Source organism: Lutjanus erythropterus, chromosome 14 (genome assembly GCF_056507025.1).
Source record: "Lutjanus erythropterus isolate fLutEry1 chromosome 14, fLutEry1.hap2, whole genome shotgun sequence".
NCBI classification, from domain to species: domain Eukaryota; kingdom Metazoa; phylum Chordata; class Actinopteri; order Lutjaniformes; family Lutjanidae; genus Lutjanus; species Lutjanus erythropterus.
The window spans coordinates 4480584-4503691 of NC_139330.1; the positions used below are offsets into that span (position 1 = coordinate 4480584).

The window sequence follows — 23108 nt, forward strand, 5'->3', positions numbered from 1 at the left end:
GATCAGTAAACTTTGTCAGCACAGTTATTTCTGGAGACGTAAAACTGAAAGCATTCAGTTGTTACATTTTACTAATTGTTGCTGAGGTGGAAATCACATATGAGACTGACTCTGAGCTTTTCTTGTAACAAATGACACACAGATCACATCTCTATGTGTCAGATTTAATAGTTATCACAGAAAATGTGCATTAAGATAAAACAGGTGCCTGGCAAGGGTTAAAGTACATGTTATATACTTCGTTACGATGCATCAGCGTGGTACTCCTCTGTGACCTGTCCACTCTGCGGACTGAGGCTCAGATCCAGCTGCCTGAGCTGCTCTAGAAATCCGGAGTTTGGTCCGATGTCTCGGTTCAAACGCACAGCGATGATGGCCTCCACTAATGATAGGCCCTGGACGATCATCAGATACGCAAGAACCAGGGCTCCAGAGCGACTGACACCCATGGCACAGTGGACAAACACCTTCCCTGGAATATACTTTGATTACTGTATTTAATAACACTTCAGTAAAGTAAAGGAGGAAGAGTAGAAGGCATTACATTATGTATAATACACATGCAACATAATTTGAAGTTAAAGCATGATTTAGTCAGGTTTAAAAACAAATTCTCATTGGCACAATCCAGCCTAATTGTGTATAAACTTTTCAGTAATTCCTTAACATGTTTAAATAAATTAGAATATTCTGGCATAAAGCAATAACTAAGCTTTTAATAACTGTCTTTATATTGCATTTCTTTGATTTCTTTGATTTCTCTGATTTGTATTTCAGATGTGCTTATGTAGTTTTGCCCCCACAAAAAGTGCATTTGTGTCACTACATTATGAATTCAGCTGTCATATTTGCACACTGACCATTTTTCTTCAGAGCACTGTCTATGAACTGTGCAGCAGGGTTGAAGAAAGGTCGGAGGTTAAACTCTGGATGGTCTGCAGCTTCAACACCGAGATATTCCACCTCAAGGTCACCGTAGAACTGCTGACCTGTGTTGATCCGGTGTCGACCTGCTGCAGCATTCAGTATGTGAGTCACACCCAGAGATGAGAGTTTGGATTTATCTCGTGCCACAGACCTGCCGACACATGCAGACTGGTTTATTTTAATATCTTTTACATAAATTCAAGCTGCTGGTTGTGATTTTTCCACTCACGCATCTCCAATGTACAAGTTGGGCCAGACTTGGTTGAAAGGTGCCACTGGCTTCCTGTTTGTCCAGATGATTTGCCTCAGCTCTGTCAGAGATGGCATTTCCTCCTCCTGGGCTGTGTGATCTCTGCAGCGATAAAGATGTGTATGTGTGTTTGTGTGTGTGTGTGTGTGTGTGTGTGTGTGTGTGTGTGTGTGCATGTGTGGATGTTTATGGCTTTGTGTGTGACTGGTTGTGTCTTTACAGTTTTAGAGCCTGTCGTCGCTTCCTCCTCTCCCTCTCCAGGCTCATGTCAAGGCTTCGGAGCTGCTGCAGGAAGCCGGGGTTTGGACAGATGTCTCTGTGTGGCCTGACGGCAGCCACTGCTTCTTGCAGCCTCAGGCCCTCCGCAATCATCAGGAAGGCCAGCACCAGTGTTGCAGAGCGACTCACACCCATCAGACAATGGACAAACACCCGTCCTTGACAGGGGACATTTACTGTTACCTTCAGCACCAGATATGCAGCAAAATATACACTCTGTGGCCACTTTATTACCATATGTTCACATTATCAGCAACACAGCTATAAAAACGGCCAAACGTGGCCAACTACATTATCGCCAAGTGCTGAGAAAAGTTTATGCCAGTTCAATTTTCATTTGTGTGTATTGCGCCTGACACACAGCGTGTCAGACATCAGTTCCTGGCTTCATGTCGCTTCCTGAAATTGGCCTGTAGCCTGAAGTTCTGTTGCCAGTAGTCTGAACATACCATTAGGTACACCTGTACAATCTCTGGCTTTACAAGGTGAAACTTTCATGTATTTAGCTGTAGGTTGTAAATTGCATGAAACAACATTTCCATGCAACATGACAGTTACACAGTGCAATTAAAAAAAATAATTAAACTTTCATGTAGCACAATTAAAGAGTTAATTTCACTCAAATTAGCTGTTTGATTGTTTTTTGTAATAATTGTTTTCTTGCTTGATTATATCAAGTGGGAAGTGTCATTGTAACTACATTTATATCTTTGTATCTTATTTTGTATCATTTTCCTGCATGATAATAATAGTTTAGATGTTTTGTATCACTTTTCCATCTGGCCCTAGCTGGATACTTTCTTTCATAATGATTGTCTCAGAGAATAGGAAGAGAGCTATTGTTGCAATAATGTTTGTTGATATGCTGGAGGAAAAAACGCCACCTACTGGCTACTGGATGGATGGATGGATCATTTCACATTCTATTCAAGGAGCTTGATGCCACAAACCTCTTGTCAATGCGTTGGTCCTCAAGGAAAATAAAGAAATAAATAGCTCTTTGTTGCTGTCTCCTGACATTAGTATGTAACTGCAGCTAGATATATGGTTGTATTTTAGATAACAGCTCTGATTTTCATCAAAACTTTATATTAAAGGTCAGTTATAAAACAGCAGCAGTAACAATACCTGCCTATCTGGTAACTGCAACTTTGCCTTCATCATGTTTGTTGATAGTGTTACCAACCTAAGTCTATGAGGATCACCTTCTGAAAATCCCCAAAAGATCACCTTCTGTTATATTAATTTATTCATTTTGGTAATAAGGCATTGTCAAGTTGAAATGTTTGTAATGTGGAATGTTTGATATCATCATGTTTCAGCCAACTAAAGTTGCGTGAACATTTCACTGTGTAAAGCCAGCCTAATGAAATCCAATGCATCATCTCTGCCATAAGTGAGACTAACTTGCCTCCCATGGCCAGTGCAGCCCTGATGTATCGTGCTGTTGGGTAAAAGAAAGGACTTAGGATGAAATCTATTGCATCATCAGCCTCCACCCCATAATAGTCCACTGTCATGTCTCTGTAGAAACATGGGCCGGTGTTGACGTAGAAGTAGAGTCCAGGGCTGGTGTTACGGGGCCCGTGAGCAGCATTAACAATGTGAGTTATGCCCAGACTTTGAAGAGTACCCTTGTCACGAGCCGCCACCCTGAAACACGATCACACATTCACTTCTGTATGAGTGCAGGATGTTTATTTAGATGTGTGTGTGCACATGTTACTGTATGTGAACTTACTCGTTGCCTAAGTAAAGGTTAGGCCAGACTTGATTGACATGTCCAGTAGGTTGTCTGTCTGCCAGCAGGATCTCCTGCAGCTCTGAGACAGAAGGAGGTTCGTATGGTGGATCCCTAAGAGACATGCTGACACACACACACACACACACACACACACACACACACACACACACACACACAAACCAGTGGTGGAGGAAGTATTCAGATCATTTACTCAAGTAATGTACTAATACCACATTGTAAAATGCTCTGCTACAAGTAAAGTCTTGCATTGAAAATATTATTTAAGCAAAAGGATGCAAGTGTAATCAGACGTCCCTATTGTTCAAATATGAAATACAAGTACAAATACTGCTGTTCAAATAGTGCCTTGGATCCATAAAGGTTATATTAAATAAGCTGAACCAATATTTAATATACGGTCTGTAGTTGAAGTGCATTATTTTCCCCTACCCACTGCCTGCCAGACTCCATTACATGTTGCTCAGTTTAACCGTTACAAACATTTACAGCTTCTACAAGATTATTATTTGATTTGTCACAACTCACAAACAGACACTTAGTCATTCAGCAAACATATGGCATTAACTTTAACTCTAATCAACATGAAACAGGCAAATAAAAAGTTATTCTGTCACAGAATAGAAATTTCAAAGGGGGACACTGTGGCTGTAGCATTGAAGTAAGAGAAGCAAATATATTACAGGTCATCCTTTATGTTTTATTTTATATGCTCTTTGTATGTTTTGTATGCGCAATTGTAAAGTAACTAAAGCTGTCAAATATTTGTAGTGAAGTAAAAACTATAATATTTCTCTCTGAATTAGTGGAAGTAGAAAGTGGCATGAAAGTACCTCACATTTGTACTTGACTAAATGTAGTTATATTACGTTCCACCACTGCACACAAACAAAAAGCACACACAAGGAGTTCATTTTGTCTGAAATATCTTCCATACATGTTTACAATATACACGTCTCACAATAACCTTTTCTCAGAAACCTACTGCATCATCCTCAGTGGTAAAATCAGAGATGACAGACTGAGCAAACGAACCTGACAGATCCTCAAACTAACCTGTTTCCACTGTTATTTACACTCTCATATGAACTTACCTCCTTTCAAGGTAGTGCGATCTCGTCTTCTACTGTCCACACACACACACACACACACACACACACACACACACACACACACACACACAAACACACACACACGACTGTGGCCTGTTTCCTTTTATAACTCTGTAATCATACACTTGTTAGTAACAAAACATCCTGCAGAATGTTATTTTATCAGCAGTTCAGGCACTTTAAAACAAATTTAATGAAATTTTACTGCATGCCTGAAGTCTTATTCATATGAACAACATGGCATTATACTGCTGTGAACTTTAACATCAGCTCATTTGCTTAGTTTCCATGACTGCAGACTGTTATGTAATATACTGCTGTAGTACTGTGTGTGACTGTGTTGCTACGCAGGAGCCGACTGCTCTGCTCCTTTAAGAAATATGATCCAGGCTGTGAATAACATTCACCAGTGACGTCTTAACTTTGACTGCATTTGTTGTGAATTTTTTTTCATCAAATACTGAAGCTTTGGGAATGAGACTCAGCAATCAGGTTCATTTTTTTCGTCAATCTACTAACTGATTAATTGACTAGTCATTTCGGCTTTCATGAGAATTAGCTGTTTTTCATTTCAGTAGACTGAATATTTTGAGGTATTGAACTGTTTGTTGGAGTTCTTCTCATCATATGCAGCCAGCCAAAATATTAAACTGAAATATCATAAAATGTCTTTAATGAAAATTCACACTGAGACATAAAGCTGTATTTACAAAGCTTGTGGACACTGACAGAAAACATTTGAATACAGTTTGAATATGAAAACGAACATCAGAGAAATATGACACTGTACTTAGATATTTACAACATTTCACAGCACAGGGACATTGCTGCTGTACCCAGAAATTAAAGGTATACTGTGCAGGATTTCAGTCACAAAGAAAAGTATAGACATATAAAGAATAATCCCTTTCAAAAATCATTCATGACCCACCAGAAGTGTGTGGTTGTGTCTGTATCTCCACAGACGCTGTCCTCTCATTTTCTCATTATTTTGCTCTTTGGAACATTTTGGGGCTCAGTTCTGGAACACATTACCAAGAAATATGTTGGAGTACACAGATTACTTTTTGTTGCAACGAGCAAGGAAATTCTTAAGTTTTGAAACTCAACTGCTCCTCATTTAGTTATGTTTTCAATGAAGCAGTCCATTACCATCACAGTGCAAGAAGTAAAACTGCCTGCACCTGCCACCAGAGGAGACACTGATGGTGACTTTTTCATTTGAGGCAAAGGACAGTCAGCCTGTGGTCTCAGCGGACACTGAAATCACAGACTATCTCCAGTTGGGTCTTGAGGTGGATGTATTGCACTAATTCCCCACGATCAAATATTTGTTTGAGTCAGTACTCCAGATTAATTTACCCGTGGAGAGATTTTTAGCCTTGGAAGTTATGTCAGAGGAACCGACATACTAATTTACAAAAACATGGAAACATGAAAAGCCTGAGCACTTTTATAGTTTGTATGTAGGCACACAGTTAAGCTAACTGGTTCATTAGCTGCACATTGAAACATGATGTACCGTCACCTATACAAGCCATGTCTTATTGTTTTCAGCTGAGTAATTTGCAGTATGCTGTTAGATCATCAGGACAATATAACCAACGTGCGTGAGGCATGGCAAAGAGGTTTTCATTTTTGGTAACGCAACAGTACTCAGATGAGTTGCTTTTCTCAGGTAATGCTGTAATGTAACAAGTAACTTTTTAATGGCAGTAATCTTGTAATGTAATGAGCCACTTTTAAAAGTACTTTTCCCCAACCCTGTTCAGAACATAATTCACAGCTTTGTTCACGGCTTTGCTGCTCCCTCACTTCATAACTCTTAAGCTCACTCGACCACCACTGCTCTTTCTCATTTGTTGAGTCAGGGAGGAGGGGCCAACTTAGTATGGTGCATTTACAAAACAGCAACCAACCAATCCTGCATATTATACGTTTAAACTGAAAAATAAAAAATATGGACCTGAAATGTCACTCCAGTGTTCACCACCATCCAACTCACACCTCTAACTACATCATAGATATTCTGATAGCAAATCACTATTTACAAATATTGTCCAGACTGATTAGATTTGAAGTGCAACACATGGAAAGAGAGAGAAGTCTAATGTGATGAAGTAAAGGAGGTGAAAAAAGAGATTTAGGGATGTCAGAGAAGAGGACAGAACCTCCGTTTGAGTGTCAGCCGTTCATCCAGCCTGAGGAGGAGGGACAGGAAATTCTGGTTGGGGTAAATGGCTCGTTTTTGGACAACACGTCTCAGCGCATCTCTCAGAGAGAGACGCTGTCGCAGCATCAAGTAAACCAGCACCAAAGTGGCAGATCGACTCACTCCCATGATGCAGTGCACCAGCACTTTTCCTGTTGAGCAGGACAGAGTGTGAAAGAAAGTAGAGAAATTGTACAAAACTGTAAGCATTTTAATGAGAGTGTCACATTCATATTCTTTACCATCTTTGCTCTTCAGGGCTTTATGTATGAAGTCAGCTGCAGGTTTAAAGTACTGGCTGAGGTCAAAGTGATCTGAATCCTCTGCTGGGATGCCGAAGTAAACACAGGTGTTCCCGTAAAAGCTCTGGTCGCCAATGCTGCCCTGCTTAGAGTGAGCTGCGTTTAGGACATGAGTGATGCCAAGCTTATGTAATGTCTTTTTGTTCTGTGCAACAGCCCTGGGAAACACACAAAACAGACACAAACAAGGGGAATAAAGAGGAAACATGAGAAATAGCATCATGGAGCACTTACATAGGGACTGCACTTTAACAGGCTGATAAAACTAATCAATTTCTCTCTTGCAGAGCTCATGAAACAGACTCTACACACATGAGGCACTCACACATTTCCTATGTACAGGTTGGGCCAGACTTCATCTACTGGTGTGAGCTCCAGCGTGCAGGAATCCAAGATGAGCTCCAGCTCTTTAATGAGCACCAGGTCCTGTAGCCGGTTGCTCCCTGACATTCTCCCCGGACGTAGAGTGCTCCTCCAACAGACCCCAACACTCCTGCTCCTGCTGTCCGTCTCCACTGCCCCTCACTGCCAGAGTCTGCAGCTCAGTGAGAGACACAAGCAGGTGGCTGTTTGAATGCCGCTTGGCTCCAAAATTAGCTCTGTGTGTCCAGTGAGTTCTCTCTGATGGGATGTAGAGTTATTTAACATTGCTGTTGCATTGATTGGTCTGTTCACTGATGCCAAAGGTCCCCGGGGGGAAAGACAGGGACTCTCTCTGTCACCACCGAGGTCACATCAGAAGGGAACAAAGGAGGGGAGGGGTGACACAGTCGAACTGTTTAGTGTATACATACAGTACAGTAAATGGTACAAATGGAGACAGTCATGCATGGCGTGAATGAGGACATTGACTTCTGCCGACTAAGGGAGGACGATTCTATGGATTTATTTTGTAGGGTTGTTCCTCTCTTTGTTTCATTTTGACCCATTCAACTGTTCGTCCTGCAGTTTTCGGTCCAGGGCTATGAGCTGTCGCAGGAAGCCTCGGTTTGGGAAGATCCAGCGTTTCTGTTGTACGCAGCGCACAGAGGATAGAAGACTGAGGTGGTGATGGATCATCAGGTAGGCCAGGACCAACGCAGCTGAGCGACTCACACCCACAGCACAGTGCACAAACACCTTTCCTGTGAAATCATAAAAGGCACAAGCAAAGAAGATGCAGGGTGCTTCTATGCACAGAAGTGTCACCTCTGACAACATGTGGCAGCTCACAGTACCTCCTGATGTCAAAGCCTGGTGAATGAACTCAGCAGCAGGGTAGAAAAAAGGTGAAAGGTCAAATGTTGGCAGATCGTTGGCCGGGACTCCGTAGTATTTCACTGTGGTTCCATAAAAATCATCACTGCCCTTACAGCACAGTTTCCCATGCGATGCGTTCAGCACATGAGTGATGCCCAGCTGCCAGAGGCCGAGCTTGTCATGAGACATAAACCTGACACAAATATCAAATTTTATTCACACATTTCAGACACAAATATGTGAACTTAAAGCTACTACCAGGAACATTGTGGAAAGAAATTATTTAAACAAAAATCTGCTTCTTTTTACTATCGAAAGTGCTACTCACTGCAACTTTTGCCAGAGAAAATGTAAACACAGGCTCATTTCATCTGACATTAAGGAAAAACCGACCCAGTGGCAGCCATTATGAAAAAGTCTCATCAGCTTATGTAAGTCCTACAGATGCATCAGTAATAAACTGAGACTCTTTCATCACCAGTTAAAAACTCTTTGTAGTAGCTTTAAGCAAGGCACAGAACACTCACATGTCCCCCAGATACAGGTTCGGCCACACCTCATCGCCGTGACGACAGGAGCGTGGAGCTGAATACAAAACCTCTTCCAGCTCCTGGAGAGACGGGATCTTCCACGTACAGTTTGAATCCTCAGTCGCACATGAGCTCTTTCCCTCCTCCTCTGGGTCTGTGTCACTGACATTTCTCTGCTCAGAATCTTGTGGGTCACATCTCACCTCAGAAGCAGCATGTGTGACTGTTTTTCTGTCAGACATTTTAAACTGTAGAAGGTAGAAAGTATTCTGTACTCTTAAAACTAAATCACGGTGCTGTCTGTTGCCTTCGCTTTGGTTGCTGCAACACTCAAACTCTGACTGCTGAAAACAGGTGGTGTAGTTTGGCATACACTCTCTGTCTCATGGAAATGGGTTTACAATTACATTACTAGTTTGTAAATCGCTGCTTGTGCTTTTTTTGTTGTTGCTGTCAAATCAAATAGTCTGTTAAAACTTTTTTGGGAGGGATCTTGAGAAACATAGCATGTAAACCAAATTGGCAGCCTGGGGGCAATTCCTGGCCCCCTCTCTCACTCCTTCCAGCCTCTGATATTGTAAATTTAATCCAGCCTTCAAAATTATTTTATTTAAAGCTACTACAAGCAGTTTTTACCTGATGATTTATGATATATTTTGTAGTTATTATGGTGGAAACCATTTTGCTGCAGGCTGTGCAGAGGTCACCAAGTTCAACTCCACAGGGACGCCCTTGTCTCAGCATTTAAGAGGCTGTAGCAGTCCTCTTTTACATGAAACTGGAAGACCTAAGGCATCCTTCTGCACCATACATGTTGTGTTAGCTTGTCAGGAAGGGGGCTAAACAACATTCCAAATTTAGGCTAAATTTGACCTCTCACCTCAAGATATCTGCATGAAAATGGGCTCTACGGGTGCCTAAGAGTCTCCCTTTTACAGGCATGCCCACTTCGTGATAATCATGCAAGTTTAGCAAAAGCCATTTAGTTTTTTGCATGCAGCATACATTTTCACCCATTCCAAAAACTGTATAATTTGGCTGACTGTAAAGCTGTGACTTTTGTGGATTTGCTAAGCCCAGCATTATTCATTCATGATGATATTTGATCCCATAGTAGCCATTTCATTGTAGTGAGAGCATCTTTTGAAACTTGACCTCACTGTATATAACGATCTGTTGTGACCTCTAGGGTAATCACAGCCTCATGAAACTTCACAACCACAAACTACAGACCTGAAGCATTCAAAGGATGAATAGCTTTCCTTGGTATATTGACAGTAAGGGATTCTTCTTTCAGAAATCTCCAAAATGGTAAAAAAAAAAAACAAAAACAACAACAAATGGTTAACCTTTGAACCAAATCTGTAAATGGTATCAAGACATAATTGAGCATGGGAATGACAATCATATACTTTCATTAATAATATTCAGCCCTTATACACTGCAAACTTTCAAAATCTGAATAGGTGTCTAAAAAAATTATTACAGATTTAGGACTAGTGGTGGGGGGCACCACAAAGCAATTATGCCTAGGGCACACAAATGGCCAGCAGCGGCCCTGTGACATGCTATCAGTGGTCCCAAGCCAATTTGAGCTGGAGCCCCCTGCTGTAAACAGATCCTTGTTTTTCCTGAATGTGGCCAGCAGATGTCAGTGTGCTTAAAGTAGCAGCCCTGAACGAGGCCACCAGCTCTTCTTTTCTGATGTTGTTTATGAATATCTCTTCCTGTTTGGGGTTGCCTGGTTGTCAGAAGCATGTTGGCCATGAAAAAGTCCTGCCAGTCGAGACGCACAGAGACAGCTCGTCCACACCCTCTGACAGCTCAGTGACACTGGATCTTTGGTAAGAGAGGCAACTACTGCTTAATATAACCTTTTAAAGTAAGTTTGAAACTATTAAATGTACTTCCTGTGTCTTTGTTTCTACTCATTTGTACCTTTATACTTTTTGTTTATGCCAAGAAGATGTTTAAACTTTTCAAGACTGTCATGAAAATAAGATTTGATCTCTCAGAGTTGATCTCATGCTGAAATGTAGGAGTCACACAGCATTGTGACCCTGTGGTGGTAACAGACTATGAGCCCTTTGTCAAATTGTGTCCTCTCTCTGTCACACACACACACTGAAGGGCTTTCTGTCCCACAGCTGTGTGTCACTGCTCACTGTGACTCACTGTAAGCCAGCCAAACAAGCTGACAGGGCACTTATGAATCCCCAAGTAAAGCCTCAGGCAGAGAAGCTGCAGGATGTTGCCAGTAAAATCTAGAGGCTAGTTAAAAATAACTTATTTCTCTCTGAGGGAATGAAGCAGCAGCTACCCAGGTGAGTTATTTTAGGCTTCAAACATGTAAATATTTAACACTGATCAGCTGACCAGCTGTTATTGTTCAGTATGGATCGCTTCCTGGCAGCCAGACACAATATGATCTGCATTATTGATGGTATACGACATAATTTAGCTGGTGTGATGATAACTGGAGGCTTTCATTACCAACCTAAGCTCACTGACAAGATGTAATTTCCTTCAATTTCTGAATCTGATGCCGTATTAGGTGTGATTGGTAATCTAAGGGTGATGTTCCCTCTCAGAATCCCAGAAAGAATGGGTTGTAATGTGCTAATGACATGTCTTTGATCATTTTAAATACAGTAAGTTCCAAAAAAGTATTTCACTGAACTCTAATGCAGCCGAAGACTAAAGCACAATATTTAAGCTGTATGATGGTATCATATTTAAGTTTCAGCTGATATGTTTGGTTTTGTATGACAATATTTTTAATATAATGTAATCCTTAAATGAGCAAGTTAATAAAAAATATTTCAGAAAATTAATTCATTAATATTTTCTAATGTATCTGGGCTAAAATAACAGAATGGATTTTTTTTTTTTTTTCCAAAGCATGATCTTTGTTTTCTAGTTAAAAACTCTGTGTCACCTTTATTCTAGCATCTCCCCTGTGGTTTTCCTACACAAACAATGTTTTATTGGCTGTGGAAGCTGAGCAAACAGGAAAAAGGTGGAGCATTTTGACCTCTGACCGTGCAGTAACTGTGTATTTCACACCCTTATATTCTTGATTATCTGTACAGTAAAGCTCTCAAGATATAAGTATATCTGTGATGATTATCCCCTAACCCTAACCCTTTTATACCCTTATCTGGGTAATGTATCCTCCAGGATGCAGACCTTCAATGTCTGATTATCAAAATTGTGAAAATTCAAGTCATTATTTTTCAACAAGAAGGTATAAAATCACCCTTGAAAACAATAAAACAACATAAACATGAAGAAATAGGTCATGGCCAGTGTCTTTGTTGATATACGCTGCCATTTTGGATTTTGATATAAATGATGAGTACATTTTTGAATGTTGGCGTGAAATAGCATGACCTGAGTTCTTGATACAATTTTCTGACCTGTGGTAAACCAAATGAATAATAGATTAATTGAGCAAATAGTCAGCATATTTGTTGATAATGAAAACAATCATTAGTTTCAGACCTAACAACAGTGGTGCTACCATTTTGAATTTAGGACAGGATCTTCGCCATCCTAACTAAGGAAATTTAGTTGTGACAGTTCTGAAATAGCATAAATTCCCATACTAAGAGAAGATAGAATTTTTTCCTAAAGAGTCAGGAAACATGTTTCTGTAAGACCAAAAATCCTGAATGTCATCATAAACTTTCCTATAATGAGACCTCAACTATGTATGAGCATTTATTAATATCTCGTCATAGTAATGAGTCTAATGCCTCCCTGAAAACTTTAAGTGCTGTCTCGTGCATTACTGATAACCGAAAGCTGCTGACTTGGGTAATTTTGAGTCTGTATCTGCTGTCCAATCAGCACGTATCATAGCTCACATTGAGCAGCGAACACTTGTACAGCCAGTGTTGGTTGAGCCTCTCAGACCTTTGGAGCAGCGGGGAGTACATGGCTGTGGTGAGCTTATCAGAGGGTCAAAGGATAAAAATGAGAAAAACACCGAACAAAGAATGAGTGTTTCATCTGTACCTTAGTCTGTCAGTGGGAGAGGAACTTACTCACTCTGCTTGTTGTGTGTAAATCCGGCATGATCAGTGACTCACTGTTTCTTATTATGAAATGCCAGTGTTCTGTGGAACAGGGAGGATAGCCACACTTAGGTTGAATTTCTGTTTGTTAACTAGTTTGTCACGTAAAACATGAGTTTTCTTTATGTGGAGCAGGGCATGGTGTCAGTGTATACTTGTAAGCCACAGCTCTGCCGTACGCTCACAGACCTGACCACAGATGATGTAATGGCACTAAGTAGCCTGCAGTGTGTTGTGCTGGGTCACATCGAATAAGAGCACAAACAAGCTGCCTCAGATCACATTACCCCTTAGTCAGAGGCTAATATTTCTGCATATTTCACTATTAGTTACTGCTGAAACTAAAATTGGTTAAGCCTTTTATAAAGTTAAAATGCATAATGTGTGGTTGTGCTTTCTGCTCCCTAAAATGTGAGGATTTGCTTTTGTGAAAATGTGAAACAGGTTACAGCTTCCTAGATTCTTAGGTGATCTCTTCAAAATATATTTCATGTGCAACTAACAGACCACACCCGAAGATATTCAGTTTTGCAATGCAGTTATGAAATAAAGGAGAAAAGTAGAAAATTCTTACATTTGAGAAGGAGATTTTTTCCTTGAAAAATGTCCTACAATTATTAATTATTTAACTAAATAGATGCAGATTGCCTATTAGATGCATCTACTTATCATTTCAGCTCTAATCATTTAATTTTCATACTGTTTTAATCAGTTAGTTAAAAAATAATTGACAGACTAATCAGAGCCTGTTGAAGAAATCATTCAGACATTTTTTAATCTCTGGGTTTCAGACTATTGATGGAATGAAACAAGACACTTGAAGACATCAACCTCCATGGACCAAACAACAAGTTGATTAATTGAGAGAATAATTGACCGACTAATTGATAATTGAAATAATTGTCAGCTGGAGGCAGAGCTCCGTTATAGTACGGTTGTGATTAGGGGTGTCATGATCTCAATATTAAATTGAAAATTGATCAAAATTTCTAAATTTCATTAACTGAAATCAAAGGCAGAATCATGATGTTTTTCTCTCCACCCTGCCTACTTGCGGCATCCTGCATGTGTCCAAAGAAAAAAACAACTTCAAAGACGACACAGTGTAGCTGATTGGCCGTTATATCATGCTTGATACCATATAGATCTTTATATAGATATAGATGTTTGATCTTTTTAATAGAAGAATTTGACAATGTAACAGTTGGCAGGACAGAAAACCAATGATTTGTCTGTCTTTACAAGTTAAGTTAAATTGAATCGTGACCTTAGAATCAAAAGTTGAATTGTGTATTTGGAGAATGGTGACACCCTGAGTTGTGATCAATAGTATTCAAACTGAGTGGAAGTGTCAATGGGTTCCAGGCAGTATTGCATTCAAACAAAGGGACTGAGAGTGACAAAGACAGTGATGAAATCAATCACAGTGGAGAGAGAGGTGGTACTTAAATGTTTATCATCATGCCCACCATGACTTGCTTACCACTGTGTGTGTCTGTGTCTGCAGTGGCATGGCGCCGTCAGAGGACAGTGTGAGCACCTGGAGCTGTAAGCAGGTGGCCCAGTGGCTACAGGAAGAAGGTTTCGGGGAGTATGTGGAGTTATTGTGCACTCAGCACCGCCTGGACGGCCTCAGTCTGCTGGCTCTGACTGAGGCAGACCTGCGGGGCCCTCCGCTGGGCCTCACTGTGCTGGGAGACATCAAGAGGCTGACCATAGCCCTCCGCCGGCTCCAGAGACAGAACCAGGCCCAGCTGGAGGAGCTGGGTCTGCAGCCTATAAACAGTCTCCCTGCTGGGCTCTCGTTGGGTGCCGCCAGGGTTGAGTGGAGCTGTGATGGAGCTGACAGGAGGTGTAATGGAGGTGAGCGCTGTAATGGGACTGAGCTGCGGCTGAGAAACGGTGATAGATCCGGATACGGAGCAGCTGTGTGTCATACACACTCCAACGGGAGGTGTAGGCAGCAACTGGCAGGTAGATTGGACCCAGAGGTGTGGAAGACAGTCATCAGTTCCTTATATGTCTTTTTTGTGTTTGGATTCACATCTTTTGTCATGGTCATCGTACACGAGCGTGTCCCGGACATGAGGACATATCCACCACTGCCTGACATATTTCTGGACAGGTATGAGTGCATGTATCTGTATCTATGTGGTATCTAGCCAGACTCCAGAGTTCATGTACACATTGTTCTGTCACTCATATCTAATCAAAGGTGGTAAAAATACACATATTCTGAACTCAAACAGAAATACAAAAACTGGTGTAAAAAAAAGACTAAACGTAGAAGTGCTGATTTAACACATTTACTTTAAAGACAGTGAAAAAGTACAGGCTCTGACAAGTACTCAGAGTGTAAAAGTTTCTACCGGCAAAGTTAACTGAACCTCACCTTTTCCACACGGTCGAGTCTTCCTCTCTGCCAGTTTTGCCTTGTTATATCTTTTACATCATTTTGGTCTTGTTATGTCTTTTATGTTGTTTTTTGTCTTATGTCTTTTTCATCTTTTCCATCTTGTTACGTCATGTTTTCGGTTTTGTTGCGTCCTTTTTCTTTATATTATATATTGTTTTGATCTTTTTCATAGTTTTTGTCTTTTTTTCTCTTTTTATGTCATTTTTCATGTTATTACATCCTTTTCATTTTTTTATACCGTTGTTCATCTCCTAGTCTCGTTCTGTCATTTTGTGTTTTGATACATCTTTTCATCTAGTTTCGTCTTTTACATTGTTTTAGTCTTGTTACATCTGTGTGTTATTGTCCCATCCATTTAAGTTGAATCAGTCATGCTGTTGCTGTTGAGAAAGTGGCATGCAATGATGCAAAATAAGAATCATGAAAAATTACCCTCAAATGCATTAAAACTACAGTAACGAGCCGTTTTTTAAAATATAGGAGTGGGAAGCACAGATATTCCTACAGAGTAGAAAGTACAGATATTTGTGTTAACATGTGGGGGGTAACATTAAAAAGTTGTCAGAAAAGAAAATATTCAAGTAAAGTACAAACACCTGAAAACTCTACTGAAGTATACTAACTAAATAATTGCAGTTCCCATCTCTGTATCTAATTTACATGCTGATACATGTTTTTGTTCTCTGACAGTGTTCCCAGAATCCCATGGGCTTTTGCAATGGCTGAAGCCTGTGGTGTCATCCTTTGTTATATGTTTCTGTTGATCCTGCTCCTTCACAAACACAGGTAGTCCAGAGTCCAAGTTATTCCCATCACTGATACACTGTGTTCATAATATAAGATTTCATAAGGTTATGAAGTGTTTGTCTCTGTTTTAGGTCCATCCTCTTCAGACGGCTGTGTTCTTTAATGGGAACTGTGTTTTTGCTTCGTTGTTGCACAATGTTTGTCACCTCGCTCTCTGTGCCAGGGCAGCACCTGAAGTGTGCCAGTAAGGTGGGAAGCACTCATGAGATCATTTGCAGATTAGATATGGGTTGACAGTTTTAGGTCTGGAGTGGCCGGTAATTCTTGTTGGTAGTGGCAGTGTTAGAGTTTATTCTTGACTCACCACTGTGATAACTAGGGAACAGCTGCATAACTGATAACTGGTGTACTTTGTTCCCCAGACATATGGTGACACCCTTGGAAAGATTCAGAGGGCACTAGCAATCTGGAGTGGATTTGGGATGACTCTGACAGGGGTCCAAACGTGTGGAGACTACATGTTCAGTGGACACACTGTTGTCATCACAATGCTCAACTTCTTTGTGACTGAATGTGAGTGTTAAAACTTTTGGTTAAACTCACAGAGTTTAAATGTGACCTTTACAGGAGCAATATGTAAGATCCTTTGATCCTTTGGTTGAAGCGAGTTGTTTGCCCCTGCCCCCTCCTCCCCACATTTGAATCTCAGACAGGTTGCCTGCAGGCTGCAGGGACACTGAACATGAGTGCAAGACAAGGGCAACATTGTATTTTGACAGTGACAAGTGACGACGAGTCACTGTCACTATAAGTTGATCAACTGTTTATAACTCTGCCAGTCATCTGTCAATGTAAAGCTAATCCCCGTTTTCCCGAAAATAAAAGCCCACAGCTCTAAAAATACACACTCTGGAGTTTGAGTGACTGCCTGCCTTACTGCCTGTCAGACTCCATTAACATATTGCTCAATTTAACTGTTATAAACACCTATTCCTTCCAAAAGATTATTAAGGATTCGTACGACTCATAGACAGACATTAAATCATTTGGCATTAATATTAAGTCTATTAAATGTGAAATAGGCAAACTAAAAAAGACATTCTGGCCTAGAGTGGAAATTTTAAAAGAGAACATGCTGGCTGTAGTGTTGTCGTTAAAGAAGCTGCTTTTTCAACTTCCTAATCTCTGATGACATGTCATGGTCATTTTATGATTTAGTACAGTACATATACTACAGATTACTCCTTTAAAGGATAAGCTGACATTTATCTTGCTGTTGGCAAATCTCATGAAAAGATAAACAATTTTGTGATATCTCTCAGTACTGTCTGACTTCCCCCCTGTTTGTGGCTTTCAGTCAGAACCTCACTGGTTCCTGTTGTAGAAATCTGAAAAAGCGGTCACCAATGTATCTTTTTAAAAAAAAAAAAAAAAAAAAAGGCTCAGTAATTTCCATAATCAGCTGAGCACTGTAGTTTCTAGCAAATGGATGTCAAACAGGTTTAAATAGTGAATTTGTTGGGGGTCTATTTTTAGCTGTGGAGTAATACACATTTGGTGTTCTTAGGAGTTATTTACTTTAGGAGTTATTAGTTATTTAAATAAACAGTGCCCATGTTCGGTATAATAAAGGAAAATGTCACCCAGTGTGATTTACTGACATATTTTTAATTATTTTTTGGATGACATTGGAGCTCAGTGGCACAGAAGAATAAAGAACCACAGGATGAGGAAATATATTTCATAATTAATTATATGCCAATATTAAATAAATTTGATGTTTTGAAGGTAGAACATTGGACTCCCAAACAATGAATAAACCACGCCCACCTCCAGTCTTCTATCCGAATACAGGTACAGAGACAGATAATGTTGTTGGTTGAACAGATACAGATAATGACGTCTCTATGCACTTCTTATTTACAGCAGCAGCACTGCGTAGATGGGATTAATTTAACATAAACTACAGTTCTGGTGTTCATCTTCCATGTTTATGCTGCGTCAGGCTTTGGCTACACAAATATTAACTGTTAGTACGATCAGTTCACTGGTTTTGGTCTTTTCATGGGATTTGTTGAAATATCACCTGACCTTTTAATTATTCCTTTTGATTGCAGATACTCCACGAACCTGGAATCTGATTCACACCATCTCCTGGGTGCTGAACCTGTTTGGGATTTTCTTCATTCTGGCGGCTCATGAACACTACTCCATCGACGTGTTCATCGCCTTCTACATCACCACCCGCCTCTTCCTCTACTACCACACGCTAGCCAACACTCGTGCCTACCAGCACAGCCGGCGGGCGCGGATTTGGTTCCCCATGTTCTCCTTCTTTGAGTGCAATGTGAACGGACCAGTCCCCAACCAGTATCACTGGCCGTTCGACAAACCTGCCTTCATGAAAACTCTGATTGGATAGAGGATTCTCTCGAAGATCAGCGGCTGCAATGTGCATGGACTGTAATATTAGAGCATGAATGGGACAGTTTTTACTTGAGATGCTGCCTATTATCTTTGGATGGTTATATGTTTATTATGTGGGAGTTTTTCCAACCTCATTTGTAAAAATGGATTAGCTTTATTTTGTGATGTTCAAAGGAATAGTTTGACATTTTGGAAAATATCCAAAAGTTAGATGAAGAAATTAATACCACTCTCATCACTGACTGTTTAAAGCTACTACAAGGAGTTTTTAATTGGTTATGAAACAGTCTCAGTTTAACACTGATGTCTCTACATGGGTTACATAAGTTTAGAAGACCATCACCGAGAACATTAAGTATTTCTACATGGTTATCATACTGCCTGCAGCCAGTCTGTGTTTACATTTTCCCAGGTAAAGTTACAGTGAGTAGCACATTTAAAAAGAAGCAGGAGGAGATTTATTTTTAGATAATTTTATTTTGTGATTAAGGTGGAGCAAACACTATCACTTTTGTCCACAGGGGCCTTGAACACAACATAAAAGTTCCTTGTAGTACCTTTGAATATGACGCTAAAGCCAGCAGCTGGTTAGCTTAGCTGAGCCTAAAGTCTGGAAACAGGGTTGGGCGGCTAGCTTGGGTCTGTTTGAAGGTTAAAAACATTTGTTTGCTCCTTGTACTTGTTTACTAAAAACATGGTAACAACAACACTACAGAAAGTCTGCTCCTAGCCAAGAAATAATATGGCACATGACCTCCTTTAACACTTTATACTTCCCTTTTTTTTTTTTACAAATTAAATTTGTACAAATTAGGGAGCTTTAGAGATCCTAGGCAGATTTTTCCATCCACAAACATATTCAGGCTGTCCTTCCCTGTTTCCCGTCTTTATGCTAAGCTAAGATAACCAGCTGCTGTCAGTCTTGTCATATTTGTGATACAAACATAAAATGTTATTTTGGGGTCTAAAAACTGCAGGTACGGATAATTTTCTTGGAGATTTATTTGCCTTTAAATGATCACTTTCCTCATGTTCCACTTTGGAGATGTTTATGGTTCACTAATGGTTTGGATTGTCAGCATTTATTGTATCACAGGTTCATACTGTAGTTGTCACTTTTTGGGAGTTGTTTTGTTGGCAGTTCACGTGTTGTTTTGCTGCGAAGAGATTTGACACCTGTGTGGTAACCGCTACCAAAGGAGCAATCATTTCTTTTGATGTGCAACAGGAAAAACACTTCCTGTTCTTTGCAGAAAGATCTTTTTTTCAGTCCCTTTTTTGTTTCCTCTTTGCAACTTTGTTGTATTTGGTGATGTCATCATTGAGTTTGTATAGCTGCCTACATTCACAGTTAAACTCAACCAAATATTTGAGCATTTATTGTAATGTTCAGTTTTGCCAATCATCCCTTAGAATAATTATTTCCTTATCCCAATTTGATACTGTGTTATGGTTTTCTGTTTTTACAGAATTTTAATTATGCAATGAGTACAGATTTGTATGGAGCTGGATATTGTTGAAGCTTTATTGTCCAGAGTTTCCCTCTGTTGCACAGTACAAAGACTGACTCTTTGTTATTGGATAACAATATTTCAAAAGTACGTTGTTTGCTACTATATGTCATGGTTGATCCAAACTGTCTTTTTAATAATTGTTTACAATGTATGGCTTTATTTGCAATGCAAGTAATCTATCTCTGCCTTTTGGCTCAGCAATAAAAGTTTACATATAAGGAAAACAGTTTTTATATTTCAGACTAACCGTTTCCTTGGCTGCTCTTTCACTAATGTTTATTTTTGCATTTGTTGAATAAAAGCATTAAAATATTATTTAAAAAATCTTGCTTCTTTGTGAGTTAGTACTAAGAACACATGCAGTATCATGGAAATGAAAATTATTCTGCGAGGTGTGCTGTTAATATGTGATATCAATATAACCTACATACTTGCTGTTTTCCCCACCTACAACAAATATTTGATAATAGCCACATCACCATTCAAATGTTATCAGTAAAGATATGCAGGGTTTCACAGCTCAATATAAAGCCCTCATCAGAGAGTTCTCACACACATCAGCCAGTTGTTGACCAGATCACATCTGAGGATGGTAAGTATTTTGCACCTTACAATTAGGAACACTAAGAATATGTCGAGCTGATCAATAAAGTAACTGCCTTCCATCTGTAAATTTAGAGACGAATAGATATATTAGACCTTAACGACTGCTGTGAGAGTGTACTTTATATTTTACTGCCATCAGTTGAGTAAAAATGTAATTTAGATTACAATTACCTTCAAATTATTACTATTATTTGTAGTAGTTTGTTGCAGAAAAAAAGTAGTTCTGGTAGATCTTTATAGACATCTTTAACATCTTTATAGCTGATATCTTAAAAACTCTGCAACTCACACCAAAACTATGTATATTTATAAAGCGCAACAGATAAAATATTTAATTTCAGTTTAATTTTGATGTGAACTGTCCCTTCAAGTGGTCTAAAAGACATACGTTAACTGTCAGTTTGATGAATCTTATTTTTACATACTTATTTTTTCATTTTTGCATTGAAATGTGTACATAAAAGTTTCTTATTTATAATACCGGATCATTTGGAATGATGACAAATCATGCATGCACATAGTTACAACTCTAAAACCTACTGACACGGACAGAAAACATTTTTTCTTCCTTTGTAGTCTCTTTCAAATAATAGGATTGGGCATTGTGAGCAAAAACAGCATGAATAAAACCTATCCAGTATTACGTAGATATCATGAGGATGTTTTGTATTAAATTGATTTAGAATAAGTGCATAAACGCACTGCAGAAACTATAATACACCATGTTTACAGGTGTCTTTTATTTACTCTTTCAGGCTTCTCTCCATGTCTTTGTTTGTCTGCTGGGACTGATTGTCCTATGTCACTCTGACTGCTTCTTCGAGGGGTTAGTGATCAAAGATCTGAAAAACCCTCCAAAGGGTGAGTTGACACAGTTATAACAGCAGTGTAGCAGCAGGTCTGTGGAGAGGAAATTTTTCTCTGCCATGTTTGACAGAAGTTGGACGAATTTGCTTTTAATCCCTCTTCATCTCCAGTCAAATGCATCATCCAGCTGTTTACTTAACGCCTGCCAGCTGATTCTTATCACAATCACAAAACTTATCACAACCACACCTATGCACACATTGATACACACTCGCACACACACATGTATTGGTCAATGCTACAAGCTTGATAAGGGGGTCAACAGCTCCTCAGATCTGTGGTTTTCTTTCTTTACATGCAGGGTGTGTGGATAAGGATGGGAAGCAGCATGATTTTGGCTCTGAATGGACAAGAGACTGCGTGTCATGCTCTTGTACGACGGAGGGCTTGAGCTGCTGTAGCGAGTAAGATTTTCATGCTTTGATTTATTATATTATACCTTTTATTCTTGAAAAATCCTCTCTATAAGGGACTGTAAGGAAATACTGAGGGAGCATTAACACCTGATACACACTAGTATGTTAACATATTGGGTTTGTTTGAAACAGCAGCTAGAGACTCAGAGTGGACTGAGCTGCTAGCTTGATAACAGATTCCAGCACCAGTTTATTACTGTGAGAAAACAGTTAAATAGTCATGCATGACAGAGGAAGACAGCTGTATGTGGTGTGTTCTAAGTATCTCTGGGCTAACTCTGGAGGAACAGACTATAACTTATGTCAGCATCATATAAAGCATAATACGCATAAGTTCACAACTAGTTAAAAATGAGAAATAATATTCTGTCTTCATCAAATTAGTAGAGGACGGATGCTATTTGCACCCAGGTTAGAACAGCCACTGTGGCTTTTTGCACTCAGGGTGGAATAGCCAATGTAGCTATTTAGACCTGGGTGTATCATAGCCTAGCATGGCAAAGACGAGCATCCAGAGCCAACAATGCTATTTACACCCAGGGTGTAAATAGCCAATCTGGCAGACAAACCATGATCCATGATCTTCCCCTAAACCTTACCAAGTTGTTTGTGTTGCCTAAACCTAACCAAACTGACTGAAGTGACAATAATAATAAAAAACTGTAAGTACTGGGTATCACTGACATCTAATTTAACCTTTTCATCCCCACAGCCTCTTATCAGGAGTGAATTTGTCACTCTTTATACCTAAAATAAGTGATTGGAAGCAAATATCCAAATAGCATCCAGTATCACAGTTTCACCAAACTGACATATTGGTGTTCTGCCAAAGCGCACCTTTATGACCCATCTCTTGCAAGGAAAGTCCGAAATAAAACAGAAATTTGATTAATAAAACACCCCCTGCTCTCCCATAAGAGTGCAGTCCCTAATTTGTGCAAAACCACTTTCTGAAAATCATTTGATTTTTTTTTCTTTTTATCTCAGAGTCATATTCTTTCTTTTTGTCTCTCAGTATCCCTGATAAAGACACAGTGGATGTTGGTGAGGACTGTGAGCTGATTGTGAATAAGGCAACCTGCTCTGCCAAGGTGGTGCAGAAGTCAGACAAGACAAAAGAGTGCAACCCTCTTTGAACATGCTGCAAATGGGGCCCTACACCTGAGGGACAACTGGCGATAGATCTTTTCCATAGTTGACATTTTCTCAACTAGTTTATGAGGTGTAATTACCAATAAACAAAGCCTCGTCGACTTTGCTCTTTGTATTATATACCATATTTTAAATTTCTTTGACAATAAAAAATTAAATCTTTCTGCAACTTTGTGTCCTTGTTTCTATGTCTCTGTAACAGCACTTACAGCAGGTGTTATTTTCAGGATGTAATTGAATAAATCTACCACTGTGTGACAGCAGAGCTCAG

General features: G+C 39.6%; 5 protein-coding genes across 8 annotated transcripts; 2 read left to right on the forward strand and 3 right to left on the reverse strand.

Moving 5' to 3' along the window:
- Positions 1-235: 235 nt before the first annotated feature.
- Positions 236-4439, reverse strand: LOC146315068 (uncharacterized). Its single transcript, XM_084736678.1, has 7 exons — positions 4313-4439; positions 3198-3323; positions 2868-3109; positions 1398-1614; positions 1157-1279; positions 861-1078; positions 236-472 (listed from the first exon to the last, which is right to left on the reverse strand). The coding sequence occupies exons 2-7, from the start codon at positions 3320-3322 to the stop codon at positions 243-245; spliced, it is 1155 nt and encodes a 384-aa protein (XP_084592804.1). The 5' UTR covers position 3323; positions 4313-4439; the 3' UTR covers positions 236-242.
- Positions 4440-4986: 547 nt separating this feature from the next.
- Positions 4987-7303, reverse strand: LOC146315069 (dual specificity protein phosphatase 13A-like). The gene is made up of 3 exons (XM_084736211.1): positions 7170-7303; positions 6785-7002; positions 4987-6694 (listed from the first exon to the last, which is right to left on the reverse strand). The coding sequence occupies exons 1-3, from the start codon at positions 7292-7294 to the stop codon at positions 6483-6485; spliced, it is 555 nt and encodes a 184-aa protein (XP_084592337.1). The 5' UTR covers positions 7295-7303; the 3' UTR covers positions 4987-6482.
- Positions 7304-7755: 452 nt separating this feature from the next.
- LOC146315070 (dual specificity protein phosphatase 13A-like) lies at positions 7756-9880 on the reverse strand. Of its 2 annotated transcripts, XM_084736210.1 has the most exons (3): positions 8611-9880; positions 8062-8276; positions 7756-7968 (listed from the first exon to the last, which is right to left on the reverse strand). In XM_084736210.1, the coding sequence occupies exons 1-3, from the start codon at positions 8982-8984 to the stop codon at positions 7760-7762; spliced, it is 798 nt and encodes a 265-aa protein (XP_084592336.1). In that variant the 5' UTR covers positions 8985-9880; the 3' UTR covers positions 7756-7759. The 2 variants fall into 2 exon arrangements, with proteins under 2 accessions (XP_084592336.1, XP_084592335.1); XM_084736209.1 differs by having other exon boundaries at positions 7756-8276.
- A 443-nt stretch (positions 9881-10323) lies between these two features.
- Positions 10324-18761, forward strand: LOC146315071 (sphingomyelin synthase-related protein 1-like). Of its 3 annotated transcripts, none has more exons than XM_084736303.1 (6): positions 10324-10457; positions 14200-14817; positions 15799-15894; positions 15987-16104; positions 16278-16428; positions 17973-18761. In XM_084736303.1, exons 1-6 carry the CDS (start codon positions 10327-10329, stop codon positions 18275-18277), a joined length of 1419 nt encoding a protein of 472 aa, XP_084592429.1. In that variant the 5' UTR covers positions 10324-10326; the 3' UTR covers positions 18278-18761. The 3 variants fall into 3 exon arrangements, with proteins under 3 accessions (XP_084592429.1, XP_084592431.1, XP_084592430.1); XM_084736305.1 differs by having other exon boundaries at positions 10360-10495; XM_084736304.1 differs by lacking the exon at positions 10324-10457 and adding an exon at positions 10820-10937.
- Positions 18762-21021: 2260 nt separating this feature from the next.
- Positions 21022-23000, forward strand: msmb (microseminoprotein beta). Its single transcript, XM_084736524.1, has 4 exons — positions 21022-21039; positions 21158-21263; positions 21571-21673; positions 22701-23000. The coding sequence occupies exons 1-4, from the start codon at positions 21022-21024 to the stop codon at positions 22819-22821; spliced, it is 348 nt and encodes a 115-aa protein (XP_084592650.1). The 3' UTR covers positions 22822-23000.
- The last annotated feature ends 108 nt before the right edge of the window (positions 23001-23108 follow it).